Here is an 18,614-nt window from a genome sequence, read left to right on the forward strand (position 1 = left end):
ACATAACTAGTTTACTATATAACTACCTGTACATCTAACTACGTAAAGAAAATTGGACATGCATCTAGTTAAATAGTGTTATGAGTATCCTCTAATCTTTCTATCATTGCAATTCATAAAGATAAATTTTCATATCTAACAATTCTACCTACCTATTCTAATTTACGTATCTAACTATTTCATCTATCAATTCTACTTACCTATCTAAATTCTACCTAACAATATAATTCTAATTCATCTATCTAACTATTTTATCTAGTTAACTATAACTAACTATAACTATCCTTAGAGTTTACCTCATCGGCAGGTGCGGCCGCGGGCAATGGCGGGCGCGGGACGGCCTTGGGAGCCCGGGCGGGGGGCGCCGGACCGGGTGGCTCCGGGTGCCGGCGGCCGCGGGCAAGGCCCACCGGACGGGGGCAGGAGGGGCGCGACCGCGGGGGCCCGGCCGCGCGGGGGCGCCGGCGGCCGCGGGCAAGGCCCACCAAAGGGGGCAGGGGGTGTGCGACCGCGGGGGCCCGGCCGCGCGGGGGCGCCGGCCGGGGCGGCTCCGGGCGAGGGCGGCCTCGGGCGGGCGGCCGCCGGGCGGCCTTCGGGCGGCCGGTCACAGGGCGGGCGCCGGGCGGCCTTCGGCCGGCCGCGGGGACCTTCGGGCGAGCGGCCACCGGGCGACGGGGCGCGCGTCTTCGATCGGGCGGGCGGGCGCCGGGCGAGGGCGGCGGCGGCGGACTCCGAGGCGGCGGCGGTGGCGGCGGTGGCGGCGCTATCCGACAGCGGCGGCGGCGCGATTCAAAACAAGTTTGCAAACGGTCGCGCAAAAGGAAAGGGTCACGGTGCTGTGTTAAGAGGCTTGGCGCCACGGATCTTGGCGCCGAGGCTTGACGCCATGGATCTTGGCGCCGAGCCTCCGCGCCACGTCAGCGGGCCTGGCGCCACGGCGGAAGCTCGGGGGAGGGGCCTTGGCGCCGAACGTTATACCTTGGCGCCAGCCACCCGAGGGTCCATTTTCTGAATTGGTTTCGCCAGGGGCCTATTTGTGAAATTTTTTCACAAAAAGGGCCAAAATACAAAAAAGTCGTCGCTTGCCTGCAGGCTCCAGTCTCCAGTCTCCACCAGTACGATCGATGCATGCAGAGGTGAGGTGGATCCCGGCACGACCTGCTATACCTAGGCATCGACGCCTCATCAGACTGGGGGGTGTTTGTTTCTTTAGCACCTCCTAAAATTCCTATCACATCGAATGTTTAGATACTAATTAGAAGTATTAAATATGGACTAACTACAAAACTAATTGCACAGATGGAGACTAATTTGCGAGACGAATCTATTAAGTCTAATTAGTCCATGATTTGACAATATGATGCTACAATAAACATGTGCTAATGATGGATTAATTAGGCTTAATAGATTCGTCTCGTGAATTAGCCTCATCTGTGCAATTAATTTTATAATTAGCTCATATTTAATCCTCCTAATTAGTCTCCGAATATTTGATGTGACATAAATTTTAGTCAGCACTAAAAATCCAAACGCCCCCCAAGATCCATCGGAGTTCACAACAATAATAAGATCTTACGCCTAACTCAACCTAAAAGATTAGCGTGTTAGGTGAGAGCTGACCCACCTATATGTTGTGCTCTTCTACCGTTAATTTCCGAATTGGGATTAAATCTAACAGTTTGGATGGCATATGGCGGCAAAGTTCAAATTAAAACAGCAGGAGTTAAGGAGAGATCCGCTCGTCAGGCGACGGGACTTGACGTGGTGATTTGAGCGTACTTTAATACACTGACTGACCGCATATGTTCCACGGCCTGCCTGTCAGTCTGTGCAAAGATCTGGGAGTTAAATCCGAGTATCTGATCAGTTCAGTACAGCCGCTGTTAATCTGACGCCTCCTGAGATTTTACCACGAAAGGTAAGGTCTGGTCGGTTGTCAAAATTAGGAGTGTCAAAATTACTGTTCCAGCCTGTAGCACACTGTAGCGTTTCGTTTGTATTTGTGAATTACTGTCCAAACATTAATTAATTAGGCTCAAAAGATTCGTCTCGCAAAGTATAACAAAACTGTGCAATTAGTTTTTAATTTCATCTACATTTAGTACTCCATGCATGTACCGCAAGTTTGATGTGATAGGAAATCTTCTTTTTACATAGTGCTAAAGTTGAGAGTTGGGGGTGAAGTAAACAAGGGCTAAACGAGGCCAGTCCTCCTCTTCTGCTCTTCCTTCGTGCCTTGCCAGAGGCAGGGACATGAAAAAAAAACTGATGCATTTTTAGTGAGCTGTACAGTGAAGAACACACAGTGCTTGCAACATGAACAGTGCACAGAGAGGCTCGAACCGAGCAACATACCTCTTGCGTTCGTGCGCCCGCATCATTTTCGCTCTTGGAGCTGGGATCCTAGTACTGACCAGTCTCTATCGGTGGTTCGGTGTACACTTGTCTTCCTATCCATGTTGCGACTTGAATAGGCATGGGTCTGCTGCAGGTCCAGCTACACATGGTGCGTGGAGCAGTTCAGATTAAAATTCATCAGATTTCCTGCCGCTGGGAAATGGGGCTGTCGGTGGCAACCTGCTCTGTTCTTTCCTCCCAACTCTGAACAAGGTTACAAAACAAGGTAACAAAAAAAAACAGATCCCCATAATGTCGTCGCTAAAAGGATAAAGATTTAAGATTACCATGGCAGACTACTGAACACGGGCCACAGCGGTGAGCAATGAAGACGTCCCAACACATCGGAAAGAACTAGAAACCATCAACATCACCAGCTCAACAACTCGCACGCCACGACCAGCACAGTTCCATGCCATCCGCTGTCCTGACGTGGTTGTAGCCGACGACCGTGCGAGGCAGTGCACACCCGCATGGCGATTGGAAAGCCATGGCAACCTATTCATTGACAAGGCAGCCAGGCGAATAGGAGGCAGGTCAGGTGAAGCTGCTCCGGGGAGGACGAGGAGTCGAGGACGACCAGCAGACAGCGCCACGGCATGCAGCCGTGTTGCCGCACTGTACTGAGAATGGAGCATGCATTTCGCTTTCAGGCAGGCAGCCCCAGCTAAACCGAAACGGTCTTACACGGTGGGAAAGAGCTGAGGTGGCAGTGGCACGCGTGCCCACGTCAGCGGAACTGCTCCGCTGGCAGCAACGACGACAACCATCCGATGCCAGCATGTACTCCTACGGTACTGAGTACTGACTGCTGTGCTCACCGAGTCACCGTACGTCTGTACCTGGTGCAATACAGGTGACTGATACCTAATATCGTAGTACACTCCTGTTCCAGCTATTGTTACCATCCGAGGTACTGTATTTTCCTTGAAGGAAGGGACGGTACCGTACGTAGACGCATGATGGAGCCAGGCCGTACACGTCAGTGCTACGAGGTGCAGAGCAGTGGGTGGACACATCATCATCGCCGTCGGCGGTAACATTCGTCGGGCTGCAAGCTGCGTCATCATTCATCTCTGCACCTCGACCCAGATCTTCAGAACATGTCGCTCGCGCCTGTAAAAAGTGATCGACGGTCAAATCTGTCTCCTTTTATCCTGAGGCAACGTGGGCCAGATCACTAATCATCTTTCTTCCTCTCTCTCGGTCTCTCCAGAGCGCCCCCCAATAGCTCCTTGATCATGAAGGCGATACACACAAGCACTGTCTCAGCCTCTCAGCGAAGCACCACCAGCGTTGTGGAATCCTTTTCGTTTCCCCCTGGAAATGGGCCCAATCTCTCCATACGGCCTGCGCTAACATGGGCCTATTCATCATCTAAGAGTCCAACCCAGCTAAATCGGCCCATTAAGGAGCACCAGCCCACGTGAGCGAGACGCTGTCGGCTTGAGCCCAAACGACCCACCCAACCTCCTCTTCGTCTTCGTCTCCGTCTCCGTCTCCGACTCCGCCGAGCCGCTCTACTTCCTCTTCCCCCTCCGCACGAGAGGACACAACACCCGACGGCGAGGGACTAGGCGACAGAGGCGACGATGATGGCGTGTCGGCGGCTGGCGAGGGAGGCCGTCGCGGCCTCGCTCCGGCGGGGCGCCGCCACCGCGCCCATCGCCCACGCTCGCGCCTCCTTTTCCGCCGCCGCCGCCGCCTACTGCACCTCCCGCGCTCCGGTCGCCGCCATCCCTGTTCGTCAATTCCTCGCGCGCTATTCGAGCCCCGTTTTCCAACCTCGCGCTGCCGAGCTCGGGCCTTCGCTCGCCGCGAGAGTGGCCCTTGGACTCCGGCCGCAGCTGTCAGGTAACCCTATGGTCGTTCCGCCGGTGCTTCTCTCCTCCTCTTCCGTTTACTGTTGATCAGGAATCGGGACGGGAATTATGTGGTTTTATTACTTGTCCATTGAGTGAATTGGCTTACCAATTTAAGCTTCGCTTGTCAAGAGCCAGGTTTCAGCATAGAGCAAGTAACGATTACACGGGCTCACTTTTACTTATTTTCTGTATTCAATTCCAGGCCTCAACCTGCTCAAAGGATTTGGGACCTGTACCGCACTGGGGATGGCACTTCATCAAGGAAAGGTTACTGCTACCACAAGAGGTGAAAATTCTGCCCCTAGATGCATCGGGGGTAAAAAAATGAAATAAGGTTTTCTTTTCAGCGCCCCACAGGAAAAACATTAAATGTTGTAGCTCAATGTGAGGTCAATGGCATACAAAGGCTCGTGGACTCGGAACAACAGCATTTTTCTGAAACACATGGTCAAAATGCTAGCCGGTAAATGTTGTGCAAAATTCAAGTTGCAACATTTGGGCAAAGCAACCGGTTTCTTAAACATATTTCAAAGTGCACCAGCTGCCATAGATAAAACCTGGATCAAATAAAAACTTAAGGGTCAATTTGTTTATGTTGACTGGCCCTTTAGGCTGGTTTATTTCTGTTGTACAGACTTATCCCTAGCTTGCTGCTGATTGCTTTCATTCAGATCTTTAAAGCCTTTTCTGTTAAGCATTGGTAGAGAACCTGAGTGTTAATGTTCTCGATTTTTTACTAATGAATGGTGCTTATTTTTCTAATTTTGGCTTCACAGATCTACCATCAAACGCTGTTACTAGGCCACCCCCGGGATCTTTGAAAAATGAGCTTGGTTCCTTCTGGCCTTTGGTTAGGAAACTTCAGCTGCCAATTGGATTGATGTTTCTGATTTTGACTGGTTGGCAGTACCCATTAGGTCTCACCATCAATATCTTGCTTCTCATCTACTGCTCGAGACCTAGCCGCTATTCAATATACCTGTTTCTTCAGGAGGTTGGTCAAATGTTTATGTTATTTTATAAGCAAATATGTTTGCAACTACAGATTTGTGGTGCTCAAAATGGAATGATGTTTTAGATTTCATTATGCTGTGCGACACAGTTAACTCACGAGGGCTTACTCTATGCTTTTCTGTTGAACTAATATACAATTAACTCTTTCAGCTTCGTCATAGGGAGATGGGCCAAAATAATGCTATGTGGAAAGAGGAGGTGAGTTTTATGCTTATTTATTTTTTTCCCCTTAACCTTAGTGGGGTGTAGTGATCTAGTGGATGCCTGCAAATTTATATTGGGGTTCTACACTGGTCTCATCTTATTCAGATTCTGACTTGCTTTCCATAAGGTAACCTCATATGCATAGCCTTCATGTACTGTTTACATGACCCTGAAACGTCCCATTAGCCCTCAGAATTATGAAAGTTTGACAAACTCATTTCACTATGTGATAACTTTCTCAAAACCAAATTAGTAAGATCGCCCCATGCCCCCTATCAAGTTTGTCAATATCACAGCCATGAACACTATTTGCTTACTACTTGCAGTCACGAATTTTGAATATAGATTTAATTGGTGAAGTAATGCCTATTATCAACAGAGCGACATACATGCACATCAATATTCAACTGTCTATTCTCTTTACTCTTCAGTATGCTCCTTTATGTGCTAACTTTTTGAATTAAACCTTGTGTATTTGTGTGCAGCTTGTGCATACAAGAAATGTTGACGTTCAAGATTACAAGTTCTTTTCTATTGGAACCGTTGAATTACCAGATGGAAGGGTGCTGCATCTCATTGGAATGCTGGGCAGCTGGTGGATCCACCATGTGTCTTATGTCAAGTGAAAAGAGTGGGTGTAGAATATATTTTAGTTCTGTACAGAGAGTTAACCAGCTGGTGCTGAGCAGCGGATATTTTGAATCAATTCTAACTGACTGTTGCTATTTAGAAAATTGACATTTTCGTAGGTGAACTATAAATGTAAGTTTTCTATAAGCACTGATATCCAATGCTGTCAAAAAGGTATTTGCAAGAATATAATGCAATCCAGTGCTATTTCTCATAGGCTGTACTTCCACAATGCAAGTCCACTTGGGAGATTCTGTTTCTTCTTGCCATGTAGTGTATTTTTGACCTGCGTGTGTTTGCAGTGCAATTGGCGATGGCCAAGTGAGTACTGAATAGCATCAACTGCATTATATTTGCTTCTCGAAGTTCCTCTTGTCCGTAAAAACGGACATGGTTATAACTTATAAGTTGATTTGAACTTTTAAAGCATCTTCTGTTGCGATGGACAAGCATTATTACTGTTATCCAAGTGAAACAGAATTATTCCAAAGAAGAATCAATTGAAGGTTTCAAGCATTTCATTTTAGTTTATTCTGATTAAACTGGCTTTTGAGATGCTCCCTCTTTTGGTCAATATCAGTATACATCAGAATTATGCTCTTGGTCACTACTTCCCTCTTTCAGGTGATATTTCTACAGTGAACTGATATGAAGGAATCTGGGATTTCAGTGACACTTGGATGAAAAAATTGGAACAATGTGCTCTTTGCCATCTTTTGCTTTGCATCATGAATCTTTACTTTGCACGGCCCTTATCAGCTTCATTCATTCACAGAGCAACCATTCTAACATGTTTTCTAGGAAGGTAAATGATGATAAGGAATCGGATAAAGGAAACTGAGGCATAAAGACCATTTGTTCGACATGGGATAGGAATTTTGGAAAAAAGAAAGGTAACGTCGGTGTTTTTCTCTCTTCCTCCTTTTGTTTGGTATTTCCAACTTGCAATCGTCTATTTAACGACCTGCCCAGCAGTAGGGAATACCATAGCTGAAACTTCATTGCCTTTTTTGTTAGCCATAACGGTTTGGAAAACCAAACCTGTTTCTGATCACTTGGTATAGACATGGCTGGGAGGATCATTGGCGTCGCGGTGGACTTCTCATCATGCAGCAAAGCAGCCCTGAGATGGGCATCAACGAACCTTACCAGGAGCGGTGATAAACTCATACTTATCCATGTGAACAGCTCCTATCAGAATGAACAAGGCGCAGTTCATCTCTGGGAACAGAGTGGTTCGCGTGAGTAATCACATCTCTTCTTCTCCGTTCTTGTTTGGTTTGAAGTTTGATCTGATGCGCCTCATGAAGCCACATTGATTTACCATGCTTTGTGTATCCTGGTGATTTCAGCACTCATCCCTCTGGCTGAGTTCTCAGATGTCACCAAGACTTACGGTGTGTCTCCAGACAAGGAGACAATTGAGATCCTCACTCAAGTGGCACATCAGAGAGGGGTACGGGTCATTCCTGTTTCTTTTGCACATATTCAGCACTCAGTTCTTGTTTTTCCCCCTGGAAGTTTCTATTCGTGAGCTGATTCCTGAGCTGTTGGAACTTGGAACTGCATGGCCACAGATTGAAGTTTTTGCGAAAGTATTCTACGGCGACCCTGCAAAGAAGCTGTATGAAGCAGTCGACCTGGTTCCCCTCAGCTGCATGGTTATCGGGAGTAGAGGGTTGAGCACGCTCAAGAGGTAAGCTTGCAGGCTTCTATTTTCAGAAGAATCTGATGATCTAAACCTTCCTGCCTTGAGATTTCTGGGTAATGAAATTACTGACTGAATACTTACTTCCACCATGGTTGCTGCTTCACTCAGGGCTCTGATGGGCAGCGTGAGCACCTATATCGTCAACCACGCGGCCTGCCCCGTGACGGTTGTGAAGGAGAACATGTAGACATGTAGCGGCAGTCAGCCCGTTGAACGCTGCTGTTTACAAGCTCAGTCACTGCAAGAACAACACGTCTATGATTCTATGAATGATAGTAGTCAGAACAAATAAGTGTGCTGGACATGCACTGATCCGGTGGATCTTGCTCCTGTTACTCCCTGTATATCTTAAGATGTATTAAGCCAGGTGTAATCGTAAAATAATTGCTTGTAGAATCCGTTAAAAACTCCAGTCGCTGAGATGCTGAATTTGCAGTGAGGCTGATAGCACAGGGGAACCATGCTGCCGTTCCTCTGACGTCCGTTCTCTGATCGGACGGCTGGAGACGAACCCTGGGATCAAATAGATGACTGTTCGTAGCTGGTGGGGTCTTTCCATGGCCTTGCACGCCGCCAACTGCGGCGGCCGCGTGGTGGCGCGGCGCGGCCTTGGCCGCGCTCTTGCTTCCGCGCTGCTGTGCACGACCGCCACGACGCCTCAGCGCATCTCCCACTACCTAACGCACCAGCCGCGGGCGACCTGGGAGGCGCTCTCCGCCACCTTCCCCGCCGCCGGCGGCGGCGCGGTGCCGCACGGCCAGGTCGACGCCGTGCTCCTCTCCCTCGCCAGGCACCCCCACGCCTCCCCCGAGCCCGTCGCCAAGAACGCCCTCACCTTCTTTCACTGGTCCGCCGCTGCCGCCGTCGCCTCCTTGCCGTCCTCCTCCCACTCCCTCCGCTCCTACTGCCTCCTCGTCCACCTCCTCTCCCGCGCCGCGCTCTTCCGCGACGCGTCCGTGCTGCTCGAGGCCGCCATCGCCAAGCACTCCTCGTCCTCTTCGGTCCCCGCCTCGTCCTTCCTCGACGCCTTCTTCGCCGCCTATGAGGACAGCGGCACGGGGGCCACGACCCGCGGCCTCCACCTCCTGGTGCACGCCTATGCGCGGCTGCGCCTCCCGGGGGAGGCCCTCGAGGCCTGCCGCTACCTCGCGCAGCGCGGCATCATCCCCTCCCTCTCTGCCTTCAACGCCGCGCTTCAGTCGGCGCAGCGCGCCGGGGCGTTCGGTGTCGCATGGGAGGTGTTCGAGCTTATGACGCAGAAGAGGGTGTATGCGAACCAGAGCACCGTCGAGCTCGTCATCGGCGTCCTGAGTCGGGAAGGCAAGCTCGCCAGGACCGCGGCGCTCGTGGAGAGGATTCACGGCAAGAAGTGTGCTCCCAGCATCGTGGCGCACGTGGCACTCACGCTGAGGATGATCGAGGAAGAGAAGGTGGAGCAGGTGATATTGCTGCTGAAGAGGATGCTGCAGAGGAACATTCTGCTTGACGACATCGCTTACTCACTGATCGTGGACGCTTACTGCCGTATTGGTGATCTGAAGGCCGCATTCGAGCAACGGGATGACATGGTCCGCAGAGGTTGTCACCTGAATGCGTTTGTGTATACTTCCCTCATCAGAGCGCATTGCTGTCGACGCAGTGTCGACAAGGCTGTCCAGTTGCTCCAGGAAATGCTATCCATGGGATTGAAGCCGTATGATGCTACGTACAGCCATCTCATTGCCGGGTGTTTCAGACAAGGCATGGTAGAGGAAGGCTTGGCCTACTTCGAAACCATGCTCCATGAAGGTTTTGTGCCGGATATCAGCAATTGCAACGATATGTTAGGGGGTCTCAGCAACGCAGGAGAGGTTCGCAAGGTGAATGACCTGCTGACGGCACTGATGGACAAAGGACTTGTTCCTGACAGGGACACATACCAGAGACTTATTGATGGATATGGCAAGGCTGGTGATGCAGAAGGCATTGTGAAGATCTACCACGAGATGGAGCACAGAGGGCTTCATCCTGGTGTTGATGTTTTTACCACCTTGATCAGGGGCCTTTGCCAGTGTGGTAATCTGAAGGAAGCTGAGAAGTTTTTGGTGGTGATGAAGAAGAAAGCAGTGGCTCCAACTAGTGACTTGTACGACTTGTTAATCAGCAGCTACAGTGAGAAGGGCAACACTAAAAGAGCACTTTGGTTCTACGATATGATGATCGCAGAGAATGAGAAGCTTGTCCCCTCTGCTGACTCTTTTATGATGTTGGTGAGGAGAGTCATCAAAGTAAAGAATTATTATCCCCCAAATAACTGACCATGTCATTAGATCACTGGAGGACGCCGGGAAAGCTTAAAGGGATATAAGAAAAGGTAACTATTAAACATCGTTTCTCTTCTAATATGGAATGAGTTTGGAGCTAAAGTCAGGCAGAACATGCCTTTATCATTGCATTCTTTTGAATTCTTTAGACAAGAGAACAATTCACTATGGATTTTACATTGTGGTGCCTTAATCTTTGGGGGGGGGGGGGGGGGGGGGGGGGGGACCCCAAGGGGAAAAGGGGGGAAAATCCCCCCCCCAACCAATACCCCTTTGAGGAACCCTCCTTTCCCTGGCCCGAATTTTTGCGCTTAAATGAAAAAAATTTAAATTTCCTTTGGGGGGGGGGAAAAATTTTTTTTTTTTTTATAAGGGATTTTTCTTTTGGGTTGTTTCCCCTACCAACCCCTTTTTTACCCTTTCCTTTTCCCCTAAAAAAAGAAAAAAAAAATACAGGGCCCGCCGAAAAAATAAATTCAGGGCCATGTTTTATTATCCGCATCCTGTGCCTTCATTTGTGTCTACAACAATAAGAGGGTTATTTTTTGTAGAAGTTTTTAATTCTGGTAGCATTGGTGGTCACGATATATTTCTACTTTCTATGAGACTATGATCCATTTCTTCATTTTGCAACATTTGTCACAGTGCTATACCCCTGAAGCCCAAACTGGACAGCTGGAGGCCCCGATGGTGAGGTCTTGCCTGTCACGGCATTCTGGGCAGATCACTGGCTGGGCTCAGCTGGCTCAGTTCATGCCAGCCTTGCACTCCCCACACAACGAGGGGTAATTCGATGTGGCCTCCCACAGTTCGTTCGAGCACCAACGGCCTCGGCCAGTACGCATGGTCGGGCTTTCGGTGGAGGATTCCCTTTACAACCGACCAAATAACGTCGAGCATCAACCCAAGCATCGGATTGTTAGGGTCATGTTCGGTTAATCCTGGATTGAGAGGGATTAATTCCCTATAGACTTATATGAGAATTAATCCTTCTACTCCTCTTCAATCCCTTTCGAAAAGGAATTAATCAAACAAAGCCTAGGTAGGCTGGATATAGGCCCAATTCTCCACTCCTCACTTACATTCAAATAATACAACCTGATTGTTTTTTCACACGAGTTTTACTGTTCGATTCCTATACATTATGTTTCACTTACATCTCAGTAATTCTTCTCAAACAAGATATACAAATCTTTTTGTGCCGTGAGTTTATATGTATATAATTTTGTTTCGCTTGAACAAGTTTTTGTTTTAGTTGAAATCGTATCATTCTTCTTATGGAACAACTCTCTCTTTTAGCGGGAACTATTTTACCCTAAACCTAGAATATGTTTTTTAACCTAGAATATTGTTTCGCTCAATCAAAATATTCTTTAAGAAAATATCATTCTAATTTACTCTTAAGAGGAGGTCTCGTTTTAGAGCTCTTATTGTAAGGAACGCATTGGTGTAATTTAGATGGTGGTTCAATAACTATAATTATTTTTAATTTCTATTCCCTCCACTCTAAACTATAAGTCTTTTTATAGGTCTTTTTTTTAGTTTTGCCACAAGTTAAACTTTTCTAGTTTTGATTAAGTTTATAAAAAATGCATAAATATATACAGCATCAAACTAGCACTAGATAGACCATACTTTTTTTAATATTGTAGATGTTAATATATTTTATATAAATTTGATCAAAAGTTAAACAAGTTTGATATGACAAAACTAAAATGGCTTGTAATTTTTAACCGAGGGAGTATTAACTTTTTAAACGACATACTCCCTCCGTCCCAAATTACTATTCGTTTTGGCTTTTATAGGTATATAGTATTTGCTACGTATCTAGATATAATATATATCTAGGTGCATAACAAAAATTATGTATCTAGAAACAAAACGGATAGTATGGACGGAGGGAGTAGCTACTGGGTTCTTTGTCGGTGGATCTTCAGTATTTCATGTTCACCCAAAGTATATGGTGTCCCCTTTTTTTAGATCGAAAGGTCTCCTCTGCTTTATTCTAGATGAGACACGGAGACAAGGGTAACGCAAATCTTTACAATATCTGAGCATCACGCGTATTCGAACTGGAAAAAGCCATACAAGATCCCAACAAAAAGCATCACAATGTATATTCTTTATAATTAAATTATTATATATACCTTAGTGTCATTGATGAACATGAAACCACGGCATGTAGTCCTCAACTACTGGATGCCAAGACTTCTACCGATCCTGCCGTCAACCCTATGCCATTAGATGGAAGAACGGTCTCCTACTCCTTCTTTTGCTTCGTGATACAGTGCAAATACTTTGGAAGAATGGTCTCCTACTCCTTGATCTTTTGCTTCCTGATACAGTGCAAGTACTTTACTCTTCACTATGGAAGTATTTGATTCCACTCTTGCCGGAGCTATCACACCCAAGTGTTGGATTTCGGACCCAACCAGATGTGCTGCGTGGTTCAAGGTCCTAACCAAACAAACTCTATGATCTTTGTTGTTGTGGCCTAAACAGATATCGGAATAGTATTGCCATAAAATGATGGAAGAGTGTAGCGATGTCTGCGCCTCTTGCAAACCCCAATACTTGCCGTATCCATCTTGCAAACACAAATACTTATTATAGCAAATAGTAAAACACTATGTGTCAATGGTTTAGTGACTAATAAAAGAGTTGTGGATGCAAGAGAGGGGGCTCGTGCCCCCCTACAGTGTAGATGCTGATGGATTGGAGGTAAAGAAAGGAGTAAGAAAAAACATGGTTAATGAAGAAGAACAAAAAGAAAAAGCATCATTGCTCTTTCGCGTTGCATCCATCATTGTTGATAAACAACTACCAATATCTATATACTATAAACCACAAGTTTTCTTAAAATGTTTATTTCCCACCTTTCTTTTACACACTTGGTCGTCTATTTTCTTTCTTTTTTCTCACTTGATTGTTTATTCACAAGAGATTAGGCTGACTTTTTTCGATTTGTTGATATGAACCATCATCATTTGCTTGCACGTGTCTTGGTGGTGGGTCAGGTCATTTGTTGTCATGTCCTCGACCGTGCTCATGGTGATCGTCCATCAACTGGATCACCTGTCAATCGGCCGGTGGCTGCAATTCTCTCCAACAATAAGGTCGAAGCAAAGCTTAGGTAGCCCATGGCCATTGCATTCATCCATGATCTATGCCTTAGGGTGTCATCAACGGTATGAGCTTTATTTCCATCAACATTACTTATTTTTTTAGCCTAAATAATTGGAAGTTTCATTTATACTATAATCTTCTTATTTTGAACATCATTATTTTTGTGCTACGCGGATGCGATTGCGTGCTTATTGATATACATTATGAGCTCCAAGTGTGTGCTGCTTGTTGATCATTTTTGTTAACATTTTTAATCTATGAAATATTAAATTATTATTAGTAAAGTTTTTTATAACTGTGCGTGCTCCAAAAAATAAAAGGCGGACAAAACTCAACATAAAAATACTGAAGTACAAAGTCCCACTTAGTTTGTTGCATGGCTTTGTTCTACCCTTTCTTGTTTCAATATACATGAAACAATATCACATGAAAGCACATATACTTTCTTCCTTCCTTCAAAAAGCACATATAACCGATTAAGTTTTTAGCACAAGATATAGCACAAAAAGTTTCATACATTACTAATAAATGCAAAAAATAGGAATAATTGTCCAATTTCATTTGGCCAAGCTATTAAGGATCTGTAGTGTGCTATCAATTTTCGATTAAAAGATTATTGACGATGAGTTACATTCAAAATATGTAGTGTTGTGCTCGATTGTTTGAGCTCAATAAAAAAGATGTACATTGCACCATCATTGGTAGGTGGAGTAGCAAGGGGTTATACTTTGCCCCGTACTCTCTGGTGAATGTAATATTTTATTCTCCTGGACACGCGTGATCCACATTTTGTTTGGAGTTTAATTTTAACTCGACAAGCGGTTGGTAACCACTATAATGTGTTCAATCTGGTTTGAATCGGTCACGGTTCAACTTATAGACACATTATAAATGACCTTAGATGACAAAATGAATTATTGGAAACATAAAAACACAGTAAGATGCATAAAAAATGAGGATGAAAATATTAGTCTATTTCAGGATACGAGTACCTATTCCTATAGAAAAATATTTATATCTCAATTATACTTGCATAATGGCACATGTTTAACAGATCATGAGTAGAAGGCAGGAGCTCTACACTTCCTACAAAGAAAGATTTGGATATCTGATTTTACATAATTTCATATGAATTAGGATCTTTGATTCAACAAAATGTACTTAAAGATATGCATGCAGATCATGCTCCTATTCCAGATAGTTTTTATGGCTTATTCAATAAGAAGTGTTAGTCTGTCATCAAAGATGATTTTTTAGGTTGTGCTGAGACATTGTGGTAATCTGGATCTCACAAATTAGGAAAATGGGTCTTTTGACTACCCTCATCCCTAAATAGGATAATCCACAAACTATAAATGACTAAAGGCCAATTTCTCTTTTGAGTTATTCAATCAAGCTCTTATATTACCAAACTGTTTTAATAGGTAGTGGATACTAGTTTACTAAGGGGATATTTATACATGACTGCTTGGCATGAATTTTCTAGTTTGTACACATCTGTCATCAATTTAAACGAGAAATAGTGACTCTAAAGCTTGATTTTGAAAATATCTTTGTTAAGATAAGTGATTCTACAAGTGTTGCATCATGAGGATTTTTCCACTAGGTAGATCAGTTGGATTAATTCACTTTTACAGTCAGGCACTTACTTAGTTCTCCTTAATAGGATTGTTTCTATTTTAATCCTAATATATTTTTTTGAGGAACTAATCCTAATATATATGCTCTATATTGAAATGTGGAGGGAGTATGTTTTGGCCCAATTCGAATGGCAGGCCGCCGCTCTCTAGCTAAGTACAGTAGGAAAATGCAAAAACATATGTATATGTGACCACATGGCTTATCTCAACCATTAATTTCTCTCCATCCAACTCTTGATCCATTACCTATTCATGTACTTCTTCCCCGATCCATCTTACCATTGATTTAAAAATGAATGGCTTGTATGGCTTATGTCGCCACATGTGTGTGAAAAATCCATGTTCAAGTATAGTGTCCATTCTCTTGTCAGTTCCAGTCTTGCTGATTTGTTGATGAATAGATTTACCTAAAAAAAGGTTGATGAACAAATTTACATCATCCTAGATTGCTTAGCTTACCATCGGTTTCCTCAGCAGTCGCAGAATACGCACTGAACTAATGTTGAGGCCTTTGACCTTGAGGATTCTTGGAAAGGGCGTGGCTGCGCACGGGCACAGTAGTAGCTAGCTGAGCTCGTTGGGATTTGGCTCACCCATACTTGTTGGGGGATTAGGCGTGGTCAGCAAAAACCAAGCTCGAAAAAAACGGACTGGCCCGAACCCGCCCAAACAATTAATTTGATTTATTTTCAACTAAAAAGGCACGCGGGCCCAACCTGAGCTCGCTGGGATTTGTCGTGCCCAACTTGCTGTGGGACTAGGCGTGGTCAACGAAAATCAAGCTCGAAAAAAATCAGACCGGCCCGAGCCCGCCCAAACAATTTTGATTTATTTTTCAACTAAAAAAGAACGGTCTAGTTGAGCCCGGCAACATTCATGGAGCGGTCATGAGCACGATTTTCCAGCCCGAAATGAATCGGGCTTTTTTCGGCGTGGCCCAAGCCCAGCCTAACCTGACAAATGCTCAGGTCTCCCGGCCTGCATGATCATGGCCTGTGGGTGGGTACTTTGGCTCAGAACACCTGCAACTGCAACGTCTGCTGGAGCACGGCGTTGTGGTGGCGCGCGCATCGTTGTCGATTGTCCTTTGACATGGCCGGGTGCGAAGATCGTCAGACAAGCGGTCGCAGGGCAAAACACATCGTGGAGAAGTCACACTCCACAGAGGTCAGGCCACGCTACAACTGTTAAGATATGATGTAAATCAGTTCAACCATGCAACTCAAGATAACTCAGTCATGTTGTAGATATAGATAGCTTCTATTGTAACAAACTCAGATTGTATCTAGGAGATTAGTTTGGCTTGAGATATCTTGAGATTTCTTGGATTGTAAGCCACGCCGTGGGGCTCTTCCCGGCTATATTAACAAAGGTGCGGCCCCCCAAAGGGGTTCAACGCTTCACAATTTACATGGTACCTAGAGCATCCCTCAAACACATCCATGGCGAGCTCATCTAATCCCTTCGCTGCACCCCTGGTGCTTCCTATCACGAAGAAGCTCACCAGGAATAACTTCAACTTTTGGAAGGCATAGGTGATGCTGGCCATCCGAGGAGACCAACTTGAAGGCCTCCTTGATGGAACAGACGTCATGCCACCGAAGGAGATCGCCGCCATTGTTGATGCGAAAATTGTTAGCAAGCCCAACGAGGAGTACGGCAAGTGGGTTGCTCGTGACCAGCAGGTCATGAGTTACCTCCTCACGTCCATCTCAAAGGACGTTCTCACCCAGGTCGCCGACAAGGAGACGACAACCAACATTTGGAAGGGCATCCAAGAGATGCTAACATCCTAGACCCGTGCGTGTTCCATCAACACGCGCATTGCCCTCGCAACGATGAAGAAGGGCAACATGTCCATGGTGGACTACCTCACCAAGATGAAGTTGCTTGCAGACGATATGGTGGCTGCTAGCAAGCCGCTCGATGACGAGGAGCTGGTTGGTCACATCCTCACTGGTCTACCCTTGACTACAACCCACTGGTCACGGCTGTCGCTGCACGAGTCAAACCCATCACCGTTGGTGAGCTCTACACACAATGCCTCTCCTTTGATCATTGTCTTGATCTGCTCCATGGCGGCACCCAATCTGGTGGCGCACACTCCTCGGTGAACTCTGCCTCCCGTGGTGGCCGCGGTGGTAGGTGGGGCAATTTTCGAGGGCATGGAGGGAATCGTGGCGGTGGCGGTAATGGCAATCCAGACCGTGGCCGCGGTCCTCCTGCTGGAAATGGGAACAAGGGCAACTACACCAACAATGGCGGTACATCTAAACCTAGATGTCAAGTGTGCTTGAAGGTAGGCCATACCGCCTTAGATTGCTGGTATAGATTTGATGAAGGCTATGTGTCAAAAAACAAGAGTGCCTCTGCTGCGTACAACTATGGTGCTGACTCCAACTGGTACACCGACATGGACGCGACTGATCACATCACTGGGGACTTGAACAAGCTGGCCGTGCATGATCTCTACAACGGCAATGACCAGATCAAAACAACAAATGGTGCAGGTATGATTACTAACCACATTGGTTAAGCTATTGTTCCTACCCCATGTCATAATCTACATCTTAAGAATGTCCTTCGTGTACCTGATACTTGCAAAAACATGGTTTCTCTTCATCGCCTTGCCTCAGATAATAATGCTTACCTTGAGTTTCATCCTAATTTTTTCTTAATCAAGGATCAGGCAACGAAGAAAACCCTCCTTCACGGCAGATGTAGAGGAGGTCTCTATCCACTTCCTGTCGCAGCACATAGTTCCAGAAGACAAGCGCTAGGTGCAATAAAGCAATTTTCAGGCATGTAAGATTAGTACATCCTTCTTTTCAAATTGTTCATCATGTTCTTAGTCAAAACAATTTGCCTGTTTCAAGTAATAATAATGCTGAGACCATATGTGATGCTTGCCAGTAAGCTAAAAGTCATCAACTTCCTTATTCTGTGTCTACAAGTGTCTCCAAAGCACCTTTGGATCTTATTTTTTCTGATGTATGGGGCCCAACGCTTGATTCTTTTGGCATGAAGAATTACTATGTGAGCTTTATAGATGATTTTAGCAAGTTTACTTGGATATACTTGCTGCGGTACAAATTTGAAGTTTTCAAATGTTTCCATGAATTTCAAACCTTAGTCGAGCGTCTCTTCAATTGAAAGATTATTTCAGTTCAATCTGACTGGGGTGGGGAATATGTGCGCTTGAATTCTTTCTTTTGCCAAATTGGCATTACCTATCTAGTCTCATGCCCCCATGCTCATTAACAAAATAGTGATGCCGAGCGCAAGCATAGACATATAGTAGAAGTTGGCCTATCGCTTCTCGCTCATGCACACATGCCTCCGAAATATTGGGACGAGGCTTTTCTTACTGCCACTCACCTCATTAACCACACTACCACCAAAATCCTCCAATTTAGCACGCCTTATGAGACCTTGTTCAAGGTGAAACCAGATTATTCAGTGTTGAGAACCTTTGGTTGTGCATGCTGGCCCAACCTTCGCCCCTACAATTCTAGAAAACTAGAATTTCGATCCAAAAGATGTGGTTTTTTCTATCTATAGCAATCTGCACAAAGGATATATGTGCCTTGACATAGCTACTGGCCACTTATTCATCTCTCGTGATGTCGTATTTGATGAGACTGTCTTTCCTTTGCTGAATTGCATGATAATGCTGGTGCATGGTTTCGATCTGAGCTGCTGCTTCTTCCTTCTCATTTACTTT

General features: G+C 45.7%; 3 protein-coding genes across 3 annotated transcripts; all 3 read left to right on the forward strand.

The window, feature by feature from the left end:
- Nucleotides 1-3,872: 3,872 nt before the first annotated feature.
- LOC101764614 lies at nt 3,873-6,339 on the forward strand. The gene is made up of 5 exons (XM_004968286.3): nt 3,873-4,251; nt 4,465-4,548; nt 5,039-5,256; nt 5,427-5,474; nt 5,966-6,339. The coding sequence occupies exons 1-5, from the start codon at nt 3,990-3,992 to the stop codon at nt 6,104-6,106; spliced, it is 753 nt and encodes a 250-aa protein (XP_004968343.1). The 5' UTR covers nt 3,873-3,989; the 3' UTR covers nt 6,107-6,339.
- A 454-nt stretch (nt 6,340-6,793) lies between these two features.
- Nucleotides 6,794-8,219, forward strand: LOC101765429 (universal stress protein PHOS32). Its single transcript, XM_004968287.4, has 5 exons — nt 6,794-7,003; nt 7,128-7,351; nt 7,463-7,566; nt 7,688-7,806; nt 7,930-8,219. Exons 2-5 carry the CDS (start codon nt 7,177-7,179, stop codon nt 8,006-8,008), a joined length of 477 nt encoding a protein of 158 aa, XP_004968344.1. The 5' UTR covers nt 6,794-7,003; nt 7,128-7,176; the 3' UTR covers nt 8,009-8,219.
- Nucleotides 8,220-8,332: 113 nt separating this feature from the next.
- On the forward strand, nt 8,333-11,331 carry LOC101765830 (pentatricopeptide repeat-containing protein At1g66345, mitochondrial). Its single transcript, XM_004968288.3, has 2 exons — nt 8,333-10,174; nt 10,770-11,331. The coding sequence occupies exon 1, from the start codon at nt 8,349-8,351 to the stop codon at nt 10,116-10,118; it is 1,770 nt and encodes a 589-aa protein (XP_004968345.2). The 5' UTR covers nt 8,333-8,348; the 3' UTR covers nt 10,119-10,174; nt 10,770-11,331.
- The last annotated feature ends 7,283 nt before the right edge of the window (nt 11,332-18,614 follow it).

The sequence above is a fragment of the Setaria italica genome, chromosome V (genome assembly GCF_000263155.2).
Source record: "Setaria italica strain Yugu1 chromosome V, Setaria_italica_v2.0, whole genome shotgun sequence".
Classification (NCBI taxonomy): domain Eukaryota; kingdom Viridiplantae; phylum Streptophyta; class Magnoliopsida; order Poales; family Poaceae; genus Setaria; species Setaria italica.

Coding starts and splice junctions, on each gene's coding strand:
- LOC101764614 (XM_004968286.3), top strand. CDS start 3,990: ATGATGGCGTGTCGGCGGCTGGCGAGGGAGGCCGTCGCGGCCTCGCTC. Junction 4,252..4,464: donor ACTCCGGCCGCAGCTGTCAG/GTAACCCTATGG, acceptor ATTCAATTCCAG/GCCTCAACCTGCTCAAAGGA. Junction 5,257..5,426: donor TATACCTGTTTCTTCAGGAG/GTTGGTCAAATG, acceptor TAACTCTTTCAG/CTTCGTCATAGGGAGATGGG.
- LOC101765429 (XM_004968287.4), top strand. CDS start 7,177: ATGGCTGGGAGGATCATTGGCGTCGCGGTGGACTTCTCATCATGCAGC. Junction 7,567..7,687: donor AAGTGGCACATCAGAGAGGG/GTACGGGTCATT, acceptor GCATGGCCACAG/ATTGAAGTTTTTGCGAAAGT. Junction 7,807..7,929: donor GGGTTGAGCACGCTCAAGAG/GTAAGCTTGCAG, acceptor TGCTTCACTCAG/GGCTCTGATGGGCAGCGTGA.
- LOC101765830 (XM_004968288.3), top strand. CDS start 8,349: ATGACTGTTCGTAGCTGGTGGGGTCTTTCCATGGCCTTGCACGCCGCC.